This window comes from Neofelis nebulosa, chromosome 5, assembly GCF_028018385.1.
Source record: "Neofelis nebulosa isolate mNeoNeb1 chromosome 5, mNeoNeb1.pri, whole genome shotgun sequence".
NCBI classification, from domain to species: Eukaryota; Metazoa; Chordata; class Mammalia; order Carnivora; family Felidae; genus Neofelis; species Neofelis nebulosa.
In genome coordinates this window covers 10,198,046-10,212,190 of record NC_080786.1, presented here as the reverse complement: position 1 = coordinate 10,212,190, position 14,145 = coordinate 10,198,046, and the positions used below count along the sequence as shown (strand labels likewise).

General features: G+C 50.9%; 1 protein-coding gene across 4 annotated transcripts in view; it reads left to right on the top strand.

Annotated features, from left to right (window-relative positions):
- Positions 1–14,145, top strand: part of CCDC13 (coiled-coil domain containing 13) — a 56,309-nt gene that overhangs the window by 14,762 nt on the left and 27,402 nt on the right. For all 4 annotated transcript variants that reach the window (XM_058729582.1, XM_058729583.1, XM_058729580.1 and 1 more), the window contains exons 3-7: positions 2,234–2,382; positions 6,131–6,273; positions 7,809–7,898; positions 12,340–12,456; positions 13,817–13,921. In XM_058729582.1, coding sequence (XP_058585565.1) covers positions 2,234–2,382; positions 6,131–6,273; positions 7,809–7,898; positions 12,340–12,456; positions 13,817–13,921 — 604 coding nt within the window. The remainder of the gene's footprint in view (positions 1–2,233; positions 2,383–6,130; positions 6,274–7,808; positions 7,899–12,339; positions 12,457–13,816; positions 13,922–14,145) is intronic.

Here is a 14,145-nt window from a genome sequence, read left to right as displayed (position 1 = left end):
ACTTGGATTTTCTTATTCCGTCTCTCTTTCATGAAAACCGTGTTTGGGTTTCTGAGGAGGTGGTTGGCTAATTCTGATGGTTCATAAGTGACGATTGCTGCAAATTCTCATCTGAGATCGTTCTCCTATGCCAATTCCCTTTCCTGACACATAACAACCACAAACATACCTGTCCTAAGAAAGCTCTTGGTGGGTTCCTTGGTTTTTCACAGTTAGTGAAAAGGTTGAAAGTAGTCTGGAATCTTCTCATTTTGTTTTAAATTCAGTGCATGTTGATTTATACTGGTTGTCAAAGCAGAAGTCTACATTGATACAAAATTCTCTGATAGTCAAAAAAAGCCAAAAACAAAAAAACCAAAACTCCACAATAGTTGTTGAGTTGTCTCTTTGCTTCTGGTTTGGCCCAGAATCTATCTTACCCATCCTCAGATGGGTACTTTTTTTTTTTTTTTTTTTTTTTTTTAATTTTTTTTTTTTTTTAACATTTATTTATCTTTGAGACAGACAGAGAGAGAGAGCATGAACAGGGGAGGGTCATAGGAAGAGGGAGACATAGAATCTGAAACAGGCTCCAGGCTCTGAGCTGTCAGCACAGAGCCCGACGCGGGGCTCGAACTCACAGACGGTGAGATCGTGACCTGAGCCGAAGTCGGACGCCCAACCGACTGAGCCACCCAGGCGCCCCATCAGATGGGTACTTTTTATGGTTTCTCAACTTTCAAAATGTTCCACTAAAAAATGCTAATAAGGAAAAACATACAGGTTGTGCAATAATTGGAAAAGTTCCTGTGGCTCCGAGATATTAGCTCTAAGTTAACCCCAGACCTATGTTTCCACGTGATCTTTTCCCAAATTGGAGAAACTGCAATTGGTGGAGGCCCGAGCCACTGGTAGAATAACAACAGTAATGATGATATCAGCTCTTAACTAATAATAACCGTTCCCTATAACGTCTATAACTTACTCACTTCCCACACAACTGTCCCTACGGAGCCTGTTCTGTGCCTCACGGTAGAAATGATCACAGACCCATCAATCATGTGGTTCTCGTGTTTTAAAGTGCTGGAGAGAACCTTGCAAGACAACTCATGATGAACAAAACCAACCACCTGCTCTGATTTCTGTCAGGTTTACCTGAAACCTAGAGACCTAGGCTCAACTTAAGGCTTAGACAATTCCTATGTGGTCTTCTAATATGTATGTGTATGTGTATATACACATGCAGTTAAGACTATCAGTGTCTTGGGGCACCTGGGTGGCTCAGTCGGTTAAGCATCTGACTTTGGCTCAGGTCATGATCTCGCGGTTCATGGGCCCAAGCCCTGCCTCAGGCTTGCTGCTCTCAGTGCTAAGCTCGCTTTGGATCCTCTGTCTCCCTCTCTCTCTCCCCTTCCCCTGCATTTCACACATTTTTATATATATTGCTACTGCAGTCAGTCTGTTCTAAATGTTTCATGGTACATGCTATGATATCTTCTCAACCTATAAATAATTTAGAAATGTGTCTTTCTTAAAAAAAATATTTTTTTTTGAGAGAGAGAGAGAGAGAATGTGAGTGGGGGAGGAGCAGAGAGAGAGGGGGACAGAGGATCTGGAGTGGGCTCTGTGCTGATACCGGTAAGCCCGATGTGAGGTTCAGACTCACAAACCATGAGATCATGACCTGAGCCAAAGTGAGACACTCAACTGACTTGAGTCACCCAGGTTCCCCAGGCATGTGGTTTGTTGTTGTTTTTTTTAGTCCCAAACGTATGATGGGTTTGGGGGTTTGTTTTTTATTTTATTTTTTTTGCTGTCTTTTTAGTATTGATTTCTAATTTTAGTCAATTGCCATTAAACAAAAAGGTCTGTAAGATGTCCATTATGTGGAATTTGCTAAGATTGCCTTTGTGGCCTATAAGATGATACATTTTTATCCATGTTCCATGGATGCTTGAATGAGTATGAATTCTTGGAGAGAGGCAGTCAGTTATATAGCCCTTTCTTAAATCCATAGTAAACAATGTAATTCAAACCTTTTTTCTCTTTTCATGTGTGTGCATGTGTGTGTGAGTATGTGTGCATAGTCACTCGGTTTTGAGAACAGTGTGTTAAAATCTGCTCATTGACATTTTCCATTTTGTACAGACGAGTTCTTTTCACCACCTAGTGCCCAACCAGGTACAACAAGCCTGGGCAGTGGAGGCCTGACTCCTGCCCATCGGTCCCTATAATTCTGCCTTTGCCCTTGTAGGATGCTTGAAGAGGAGATCACACACCTTCGAGAGCAGCTCAGGGAGACAGTGGATGAAAATGGGCGATTGTATAAGCTGCTGAAGGAAAGGGACTTTGAAATCAAACATCTCAAAAAGAAAATAGAAGAGGACAGATTTGCCTTCACAGGTAGCTCAACCATTGCTGTGGCAGTGCCTGCCCTGATCTCCAGGTAGCTGGCCGAGCTGCCATGGAGCCCCCTGGGCAGGGCAAAGAGCAGGTTCCAGAGGACACGTGCTCAAGAGAGAGTGCCAAGGGTCAGCCATGGTCAAGTTCATGCAGATGAGTCCTGGAAATGAAGGAGAGGTAGAGGAAGAGAGCAGGCCAAGGAGGCCAGTGAGCCAGGAAATGGGAGCACAGGAGCAGCAGGGACAGTCGGCAGGCATTCTGGGCAGTGTTGGTGACCTGGCTAGGACTCATGACAGGGGTTCTCCGTGGATTCTTGCTGCACGTTTGTCGGGCCAGCACGGTCCGTTTTATCTTGGTGCTCTGGCTCAGCCATTGTGTTGTGGATGTGAAAAAACCCCAGTGGAAGCAGGCATTCACTTGCTGCTCCAGAAAAGTGGACGAGACAGGGAAGTTAGCTGTTCTGAGGGAATTTCCTGGGACCTAGTAGGGTCTAGAGTGGGCCTTGGCCCTTTTGGTCTGGGCTGGACCTTGGCTGTGTTGGTAGGGACATTGGCCATATGGGTCTGGGCATGACCTTAGTTCTGAGGGTGTGACTGGACATTGGCTCTGTGGTTATGAGCTAGACCTTGGCCCTGCAGATCTGGTGGGGACCTTGGCCCTGATTGTCCTCTGTTCCATGTACACCCGTTGAGCAACTCCCAGGTAGCTGACTAAACCAGAAAGTCAGTGTAACCAACCACAGATAACAATGGGCCTCACCCGGCATCTGCCAGAGTGTCCCTCCCTGCCTTTTGAGAACCAGTGTATTTAAGGGTAGGTACATGCAGAGGACCAGTAGTGAATTAGCAGCCAATGGGAATTTGGTGTCCTAAAGGCCCTTGGTCACTATTGTGCCTCACTCCATTCTTTGGCCTTTTCTGTCTAAAACAAAAAACAACACTGAAGGGAAGGACTTGTATTGTGAGGAATAGAAAAACACACCCAGCCTGGCTGAGGTTTAGATGTGAAGGGGCAGCTTGCCCTTTGGCAGGGCCATAGAGAAGCTGATGAGTTCCAGGGGGAAAGCAGGAGACGCTTCCCCTCCCCAGGAGCCTGTGGACACAGGGGTGATTCCCTCTCGCCCAGCCTGCCCCGTGCCATCTCTTTGCTGTCTCTGCCAGCTTGCCCAAGGCCTCGTCTGACTGCCAGCCCCATCTCTTCCTCAGGACTTCTTAAATCCAGTCCATGTTGTGCAGTCACCATTTCTGATTTCCAGTGTCAAATTTTGAAGAGAAAGGTCTGACTGGCCCAGCATGTGTGTTTAGACCAGGCCTCAAGGGACAGTCTGCTGACAGCGGACAGACTGGTTTTCCTTTGGCTGGATTTTTAGTGATTGCTTTAATTCTGTTTTGTTTTGTTTTTTTTTAAGTTTATTTGAGAGAGAGAGAGAGAGAGAGAGAGAGAGAGAGAGACAGACAGAACATGAGCAGGGGAGGGGCAGAGAGAGAGGGAGACACAGAATCCGAAGCAGGCTCCAGGCTCTGAGCTGTCAGCACAGAGCCCGACGCGGGGCTCGAGCTCACAAACTGTGAGACCATGACCTGAGCTGAAGTCGAATGCGTAACTGACTGAGCCACCTAGGCTCCCTAATTCTGTTGTTTTTTTTTTTAACTATACTTCTTTGCATAATTTTTTAGTGATTGCTCGGGCAATCACAAAATACATTACTTGTCACAGTCTACTTAGAATTAATATTTTACTAGTTCAAGTGGAACAAAGAAACTACCACCATATGGGTCCCTTTACCCTCCCCCATAATAGTGCAACTTTTATATGTATTATATCTCTATATATTGAAAATCCCAACAGATAATGTTATAATATTTGCTCTCAATCATTACACATATCTTACAGAGCCTAAGGAGACAAAAATAATCTATTATATTTACCCAGACATTTAGTATTTCTGTCCTTGCTCATTCACTGCTGCTCCCTTATCATGGGATTGCAGCTTCAAGAGTGGGGCTTGGGAAAGAATAGAGAGAAAAAAAAAAAAAAACATAGGATTTTTCTTGTTTTCTCTGAGTGCCCCTTCCTGCCCCTTAGACCAGAAAGGGCTTCTCTTGGACCTCTTCATGACATCTACTTCCTGGATTTATGCTGCTTTTGAGTCCTGGAAGGAAAGCATAACACAGAAAACTCACTGCTGGACCATGTGTCCTTCCATGTCTGGTTTCCATCCCTGTTCTGAGCCCTTTCTCCTGAAGTGTCCCTAGCCTCTGCAGCAGGTAGGAGGAGGCCAGGGTCAGCTGCAGGCCTGGGCTGAGTCAGTTTGAAAACCATCAAGCACCCTTGTATACCTTCCACCAGTTGTCACTCTCAGTCCGTTCTAAGGCACATGACAGTCGTGTTAAAAAAACAGGCCTAAGAAGGTGTCCCTGCTGGTTACCCACTGCTGGAATGTCGGAAGCATTCAGAGAACTTGCAGACCATCTGACCAGACCTGCGTTGCGCACGTGGACAGGGGACTGTGAGGCTACCCCGTCAGTCAGGAGCTGAGCTGGGCTAGCTCCCATTGCCTGCCATCTGCACGGCCCCATACAGTTCAGATTCCCACATTCACACCCTGCCAGCAGCTTCCTGCCCTTGCCCACTGTGTTCTAGCTACTCCGTCCTGCTCGATGGGCTTCAGATTCTCCAAACATATTCCTGCCCCTGGACCTTTGCACTTGCTGTGCCCTTTTCTTAGAATACCCTTCCTAGTTGGGAACACTCTTCTTGATGGCTTGATCCCTCACTTTTCATTCATCCAGGTCTCTGTTCACACGTATCTCCACAGACAGGCCTTCCTTCCTGACCACTCCGTCTAAAATAGCGTCACCCCCATCCCTCTCATCCCCTTGCCCAGCTTCATAGCAGGCAGTCCTCCCAGGCACTGGAATGCACATTTATTTGTTTTTTATTATCTGTCTCCCCTGCTGGAATGTAAACTCCATAAGTCTGTTCTATTCACTGTTGAATCCCTAGTACTGAGAGTGCCCAACCCTTGGTGAAACTCAATAAATATTTATTAAATGGGTGCATGCCTCTGTGTTGGTTAGGTGTCACCACAAAGCTTCGTGTCAGAAACAACCACATAATCTTGGCGGCATTCGGCAGTAAGCATGTATTGAGCTCAAACATCTGGGGTTAATTGGGGCTCAGCAGATCTAGGTCGGGCTTGACCAGGGTGGGTTAGCTTTATTCCACGTGTCTCTCTTCCTCGTCCTGGGCCCAGCCAGCTGGCCTGGCTGTGTTCTTGTGGAGATGGCACGAGTGAAAAAGGGGGGGCTTTAACTGCACAAGTGCTTTTCAAGCCTCTACCTGTGCCTTATCTGCTAACAACCCATGGCCAAACAAGTCATTGGCTGAGCCCAGAGTCAGGCAGGCATAGGGGTCGAGGGGGGCACACACGATTTGCCGGAAGGCACAGAGCACAGGGTGTGGGTGTGTAACCGTGTCACTGAGGAGGGCATGGAGAATTGGGGCAATAAACTGATATCCCATAGAATTAAAACTCTGCTTCCGGATTTTGTAATTTCCTGAATGGCTGCCTTTCTACTCATCGGAGTGGGGTTTCAGGGTGCCTACGTGTGCAGTCACTCCCCCGAGCCTCTGCCCTTTCATGAGGGTTTCAGCTTTTCAAACCCCAGGGCTGTTGGTAGTGTGGCATGAGTTTGATGTGTGGGCCTGTGCTTTTAATTGACCTCCCAGTTTTCCTTCACTTTAGGGACAGCCGGTCTGGCCGGGGATGTGATCGCCACCAAAATCGTCGAGCTGTCCAAAAAGAACCGGGCACTGATGGCAGAGTCAGAGGGTGCGAAAACCAGAGCGAAGCAGCTGAACAATCGCATCCGGGAGCTGGAGCGGGAAGTGAGGGGCCTTGGTCACTGCCGCCTCTGGAGGGGACTCCCAGGACCCTGGGCCACTCCTCCAGAGACGGAGCCACACTTAGATGCTTTGGGTCCCTCTGAAGGGCTTGTGGGTCAGTGTTCGCTAAGAGTTCCTCAGTCTTTGTCACGTCCTGAGAGGGGAAAGTGTGTCAGGAAGCAAGGGGGGTACAGGGCACGGGGAGGCAGCCGGCATGGCGGTTAGGATGCCGACCCGAAGCCTGACCACCTAGAGGTGAATCTTAGCTCCAAAGCTGCCTTACTTTGTGACACTGAGCAGGCTATAAACTCACTGTGTCACATGACAGTAATAAGAGTACTCACCCTAAGGTTTTCTGAAGATTAAGTGTAAAATGCTTTGACCAGTGCCTGGCGGGTAGCAAGTACTAGATAAATGTCTGTTAAATGAATTAACAGGGAACCTTGTGCCAGGGCACTCTACCAGCTGGTCTCACTCTTGCCCATCTTCCTCTTTCTGCTGCCGCCTGCCCTCCCACAGCTAGTCACAGACCCCTCCAGTCTTGCAAGGACACAGCCCAAGCACCTCATGGTCCCTTAGGAGCTGGAATGGAATCCATATGCTAGAGAAAACCTACGCAGCTTCCTTATGTGGCTGAAGAAGCTGGAGCTTAAAGAGGTTAGGGGGCTTTCTCAAGTCATACAGCACGTGGTGGTGCTGCATCGCAAATCCAGTTCTGTTGCCCCCCGAAATTCTCCTCAGTTGTTGTGGTAGGCATTGAACGAGAGCTTCTTTATTCTATAACAATTTGTTTGAGATCCAGCTCAGGTTCTGTGCCAGGCCCTGTGGGGGGAGCAAAATAGGCATGGGCCTTGCCTCCTCAGAGACAGACCCAGCACCGAGGGCCTCGTAGAGGAGTAGGTACACACGGTGAGTCCATGGAGGGTAGGAAGGGGCCACACTGGGAAAGGGGGGATGGGCCCCCATGCAGAGGGCCCAGCAGATACCAAGACTCTCAGTGGGGAAGAAAGTCTGGGAGGAAACCCATGTGGCCAAGAGTGAAGCAAGATGAGGTCAGAGACCACACCCCAGCCTTGCCAGACACGGTCTGGTGTTCGTGTGAACAACTGGGAAAGCATTAAAGGGTTAGTTGACTGTATGCAGTGCTGGGCTTGGCTACAGGCCATGAGCCCATGTGGCAGGTTTCTTTGCATCTCTGACCCTGTCTCCTCATCAGTCACATTAAGTCCATAGTCCCTTTATGGTACGCCTCCCAGACTGTGGACAGAACTCTGGGATACAGACCACGGCTGCAGTATTATTATGTGTTAAGCTGTTAGTGAATCCTGGTGCTACTCTAGTGTGTGGTTGGGCAGTGAGGCCGACAATCGATTAAACCCTCTCTCATCGCAGCAGTTTGTAGAGGAGAGTTCTTCCATTAATGGTCCTAAAGTGAGCTGAAAGGTGAACCACACACCCGTGGCGGCACCGGGGCACTGCACTCAGGCACGGCAGTTGCCAAGCAGAATCCAATATTAAGTGCGAGATTTACTTTTCAGCTGCAGGTGGCCCAGGCCAGGCTACCAGCCAAGGCGGCCACCGACGTGGGAGCCAAGGCGCCGAGGGCTCAGATGGGAGACAGAGCCTTGGTATGAATTCTCTTCTGTGCTGGGGACTCTGGGAGGCAGCCGTGGGCCTGGGTCTCCTGTCCTCTATGTGAGTATAGGCGCCTGTGTCCAGGGCCCCCTCCATTGCTGAGCCAATGCCCACCATTGTGGCATCCTCAGAGCAGCCATCAGGGAATGAAGTCCGTGGCTTGAGGCCAAGAATGCCCCAGTGGAGGCCAGGTCTAATTCTGATTCAGTCCCTAGAGAGAAAGAACAGGAGGGGTCTGAGGACCCTGGAACCCTAGAATTTGGGGACCAGCAACGAAGGCCTTGTCCAACTGGCCTCCCACTCTTAGCCCAGCTGTGTCCTCTACAGCATTCTCACTGGGGAGACATCCAGCCTCTATCTTACCCCAGGGACAGGGAGCTCACTAGTGCCCAGCCCTGTGTGTTGGTGGGGGGGACATTTCATATTGTGAGAAGTCTTCCCTTTGTACAAAGTAAAAGTGACTATTGGGAATGGCAGCTTGTCCCTCAGATTCCATTTTGCTCAACCAGTGTGTAGGGCATGAAACCCAAGAAACGGAAATTGCAGGCCCATGAAAGGAAGGCAGTCTGAACCTGTGGGTTACCAGGGGGGGAGCATGGAGCCCAAGGCAGATAATAAATGGCATCAGAGTCTCAAGAACAACCCAGGAGGCCTCTCCAGGGGTTTTTCTTGGGAAGCCAGACCAGTTGGAGATACAGGGAGCCAAGCCTTAGGACTCCCTGTTCAGTGTTCCTTTTCTAGTCTCACCTCCCTTTTGCCTACAATGCAGAGTAAAGCCACCTCATGCCTTTCTTGAGGAGAATTAAGCCCTCAGTGTATAGTGATAGGGCCCTAGGTTCCAGGAGTAGAACCTAGTAGAGTGAAGGCTAGTCTTGTATAAACCTGTCTCATTGGTGGGAGGGCTCTGCCCTTGGCAGGGGCTGTGCTTATAGGGCCTTTCCTGACCCCAAGGGACACTGTTCAGCTGCTCCTGCTTTATCCAGAACACTGAGCACTTCCATGTCCCTGACTAGTCTGCCACTGATGAAGGACTGCTTGATCGGTCACTTGTTGAGCCCTGTGACACAGGGAATCAAAGATACGGCCTCTGTCCACAGGGGAGCCCAAGAGGGGAGATGAGCAGCCATATTGGAGGAAGGAGGGGGACAGGGCCTTCAGAAAGAGTCCCAGGGGCTCAGAGTTCACAAAGAGAACACACCATGCGAGGCAGCTAGGAGGTGGGCTGGAGGAAAGTTCCTGAGGTGGGCCTTGCTGGAGAAGGAGGATAGAGGAGGGCCTTCCAGCAGGAGCTGTGCAATCCGAGGCTGAGAGTCTGAGAACCTGTTCTGTTTGCTAGCTGGGTATCGGCTGGACAACATCTGGCTGCAGCCCACAGCCCGAGAGGAGAAAGGGGAATGTCAGCCAAACAAGGCTAGCGTGGGGTCACCCACGGAGGGAGGCCTTGACTGGCAGCTGGAGCAGGAATTTCAGCTTTGCTCCGTGGCCGAGGGGAGCCTTGCGGGCTTCTGATACAAGAGTGGGTGGTGGGCCGCAAGCCTCAGCTCAGCAGTAGCCTGTGCTTTCCAGGGTACCTCTGATCAGAGAGACGACAAAAGCAACACCCCCCTCACTGGACTGTTTGGGGCAGCCCCAGCCTGAACCACACTCCAGAGGCCTGCATGCTCACTCCTCATTCTGGCCCCCGTGTGCCAAAGCACATTCCAGAGTGGAGCTGAATGCCTTGTCTCCACTTGGCACAGTCAGCATGGGGCTTCAAGGGGCTGTGCCGTGAGCAACATTGGCATTGTCTGTGCCCCTCAGACTACATTTCAGTTATTCCCTCAAAGAAAATAGCCCAGGGAATGGGAGGCTTATACCCATACTCGAGTCCCCCACAAAGCCTGTGGAATTTCACTCTGGGCTGAAGTAGCTCTGAAATGGCAGGGGGCAGGGGTGCAGCTGTCCAGGAGGAGAGGGCTGGGGGGCTTTGCAGAGCAGAGGGGTGAAGGCTGTTATGCATGCGGGCCCAGCCCTCACTAGGACACTATCTAGCTCTCAGCCCCCTTTGCCAGCTGCCCCCTCAAGCCAGGCTAGGCCCCCAGCCCTCACACTGCTCTCTGTCAGAATCTGCCCCAGAAAGCATCCTTTACGTGCATTATCCTATCGACACTCATGGCACCCTGGAGGCTGGTGTTGTTTAGCCCTATTTTACAGATGAGGAAATCAGGCTTGGGGAGGGGTGTCTGTCATTGCCTGGGCTCTAGATCTGGGTCCAGGATGTGTACTCTTTCCATGCTCTGAGCAGGGTCACAGCCATCGCGTGGGACACTCATAAATAGAGCTCCTGCACCACCACCAGAGCCAGTGGGGGTCATGGCACCCAAGACCTGACAGGCAGGGGTCACTTGCCAGCCTGGGGCAGATGTAAAACAGCACACGAGCAGGGAGAAAACAAGCACCCAATAGCAGTGAGAAGGGATGGCAAGTAGCCAGACAGGGGGAAGGACACACACACACACACACACACACACACACACACACACACACACAGTTTTTTTAAAGATACGTTTGCGTTCTGTGTAAGTTCCTGGTTTATTCTCTGTTCACATTTGTTACTCTGTTTAGCCTCATGGTGGAGCTGCGAAGAAGCAGGACAAAGAAGTATTTTTACACCCATTCCGCAAACGAGGAAACCAGATGAGGCCAGACTTCTCGGGCTGTGTGTCCAATTCCTGTTTCCTTCACCAGTGGTTTTCACCTGGGCTGTCCAGAAGCTCTGGGGTCCAGGGAACTTCCCAGACCCAACCTGTGTGGCTCTGCCTTCCATGCTAGTGTTCACAGGAGATTTTGTGTGTGGCTGCTGAGGAAAGATCAGAAGTCCACTGCAGCCCCCGCCCTGCTTCCCAGAAGTCCAGCTCACCTGGTCTTTGGGGCAAGAGCAGATGGTCTTGGCATCACTGCCCGATGGGACTTCCAGCCCACTGGTGATGCGTGGGCGCTAGAAACAGCTTCAAGTGGGAGAATCAGCTAGTGCAGGGGAGGGACCAGGCTGCTTCTAAGCTGACTTGTGTCAAACCCAGTCGGCTTTGTGCCCTTGAGCAAGTTACTCCCCCTCTCTGGGCCTCATTTTCACTACTTATGGAAGGGGTTTGGATGGGCTGACCATGGAATCCCTTTAATGCCAAACTTTTTTGAGTCTCAGAAACTTATACTGAAGACAGAGAAATGGGCAGCACATTTTTTTAATAAATTTTTTTAATGTTTATTTGTTTTTGTTTTGTTTTTTTTTAATTTTTTTTTCAACGTTTTTTATTTATTTTTGGGACAGAGAGAGACAGAGCATGAACGGGGGAGGGGCAGAGAGAGAGGGAGACACAGAATCGGAAACAGGCTCCAGGCTCCGAGCCATCAGCCCAGAGCCTGATGCGGGGCTCGAACTCACGGACCGCGAGATCGTGACCTGGCTGAAGTCGGACGCTCAACCGACTGCGCCACCCAGGCGCCCCAATGTTTATTTGTTTTTGAGAGAGAGAGAGAGAGAGAGAGAAATAGTGCAAGCCGGGGAGGGGCAGAGAGAGAGAGGGAGACAGAATCTGAAGCAGGCTCTAGGCTCTGAGCTGTCAGCACAGAGCCTGAGGCAGGGCCCGAACCCACAAACCGCGAGATCATGACCTGGGCCGAAGTGGGCACTCAACTGACTGAGCCACCCAGGTGCCCCTGGGCAACACATTTGAGAAAAATTTACATCCAAATGGTTTAAATCAAACATTACTAAAAAAAATAAATTAAATACATTGCTGAGAGTTCCAGCAGGCAGTTTTCATGGTTGCTGCAGTTCTGCAAGCCACAGAAATGGAGTCTTTGGGGGTCAAACTGGGTCCTTATTTGTTTAGTGAGTTCATTGCCAGGAAAGGGAGGCCCAGGCCCAAGCTGATGGTTCCGGGGGAAGGAGGCCCCGAGTTAGGATGGTCACCGTCCCCCTGCCAAGTTGAGGTTGCCTTCTGTGCATGAACTAGTCCCCTCTTTATTCTGAGTGGAGACGGTTTAGCTGCAATGCCAGTCTTCGGAGCACAGCAGAGAGTGCCCACACCTAGGGGGTGTCTGGGAGGTGTGCGGCCTGCGGGCTTCCTCCAGGGGCTCCCCCTTCTGTGGTCACCGCCTGTGTCCGTGGACATGCAGTACTCTGAGCAAAGGGCTTGGTGCCCTGAGTTGGGTTGCCAGGATTCACATCCACGCTCCACCTTCCCCAACCGGGTACCCCCAGCCACTTCAGCATCCTCTGCCTGTGCACCTGACAATAGAAGCTGCCTCACAGGGGTGCGCGGGGATTACATGAGTTGCTCCATGTTGAGCACCCAGCACGGTGCCTGGCACACACCTGGCTGAATGGAGGCTATGATTATTGCTACTGTTAGGCAACAAGTGACTACTCTCTCCTCTGTCCTTCCCAACTAGCCAGAGACCCCAGAGGTGAAGGTCTTGCAGGACAGGCTGGCAGCCACAAACCTGAAGATGAGTGAACTCCGCAACCAGATCCAGTCTGTGAAGCAAGAGCTCCGGATGGCCCAGAAGGTATTTCAGAGCCAGCAGTCAGGTCTTCCTGTATGGCTGGGATTGGGAAGAGCATGGCCAGGACAATGGGTTCCATTCAGGGGCAGCAAGTGCTTGGCCCCATGAGCATCATGCTGCTTGCTCTGGGTCAGGTTCCAGGTCCAGTAACTTCCTTCTGTCGGCCCTTGATATTGACCATTGGTGAGTGGGGTTGCTGGCTGCCTGAGGGGCCCTCATGGTGCCCTCGTGGTGCTCTCCCTGCCCTGGACAGAGAAGGACAGTGCCTTCTACCCAGGGAAAGTGCTACAGACTTTCCTTACGCTACGTGCACCCTAGTAGATCCCGGGTCTCTCCTTAATAAGCCACCTTGGACTTGGAAGCCTGCCAAGACTTGCCTCCTGCCCTCTGCTGTCTGTGATATTAGAATATGAATAGGTTGTTTGTGTATTAAAGGCCCCTTTCAAAGAAAAATACTCAGACTTGGGATGCAGGCCCAGCTGGTTCATTATTTATTTTTATTTACATAGTGAATTCTCTGGCATTTGTCTTCTCTGCTGGAACCACTCAGACTAGCCAAGATTTCCAAAACAGTGTTCTATTGTGGAAACAAGCACCAGAGACCGGGTGCGCTAGATTGGGTTCCCGTGACAGGCTTCAGAGGGGCTCTGGGCACCAGCTGGAGTGTTTTGTGTCCACCTCAAAGCCTTGAGGTAGGGCCTGTACACCACCGTTCAACAGCTACAATGTTGGGCCCTTCTGGAACCAAACACCCCCAACTGACGTTCGGTAGCCCTCCTCCTTGCTGTGCTCAGACATGGCCCCTCGTCGGTGGCTTCTTACAGAGGTCAAGGCCCTGTGGCCATGTACTTCCTGTATCTATGCAGAATGATCTCAGTTCTCAGTGACAGGTAAACAAATTGAGGAAGCAGATTTTGGTCAACTTTGCAGTTCACTCATCCCGGAATATGTCAAGAGCAGAGAGGGCCGCCTCTGGGCATTGTTGGCAGTCCCTTGTCGGCTGTAAGCATCGCCAGGAAATGCTGGGGCCGGTGGGATTCCTGCTTTCCCAGGGACAGCGGCTCTGAGAACATGGCCAGCTGGCCCGCGAGGCAGGAGGAAGGTGTGTAGGCGGGGGCCAGGCCCTCTGGGAGCCCCATGCACCCTTGCACTGCTCCTTAGTAGGAAGGTGTGTAGGCGGGGGCCAGGCCCTCTGGGAGCCCCATGCACCCTTGCACTGCTCCTTAGTAGGAAGGTGTGTAGGCTGGGGCCAGGCCCTCTGGGAGCCCCGTGCACCCTGCACTGCTTCTTAGTAGGGCAGCAGTATTAGGGCTCTTGTGGGGCCCTCTCTCTTGGCCTCACTCGAAGGGCCTGCCTTTTTCAGGTTTTGACCAGTGAGGTTGGGGAAGATGTGAATGTCCAGCAGCTCCTGTCCTCTCCTGGGACCTGGAGGGGTCGGGCTCAACAAATTCTTGTTCTGCAAAGCAAGGTGAGTGCGCTTCCTCTGGGCCCGAACAGAGGGCTCAAAATGCCCCAGAAAGGCTGACGCTGACCCACATTAGAGGCACAGAACCCTAAAAAGGCCTTGAAGCACTACAGAGCATGCTTGCAGGGCTGCGTCGTCTTCCATTCTCCCCCACCAGCCTGATTTTAATTTGTTATTTAACGAACAGGCATTTATATAACACTTACCATGTGCCAGGCACTGGCGCT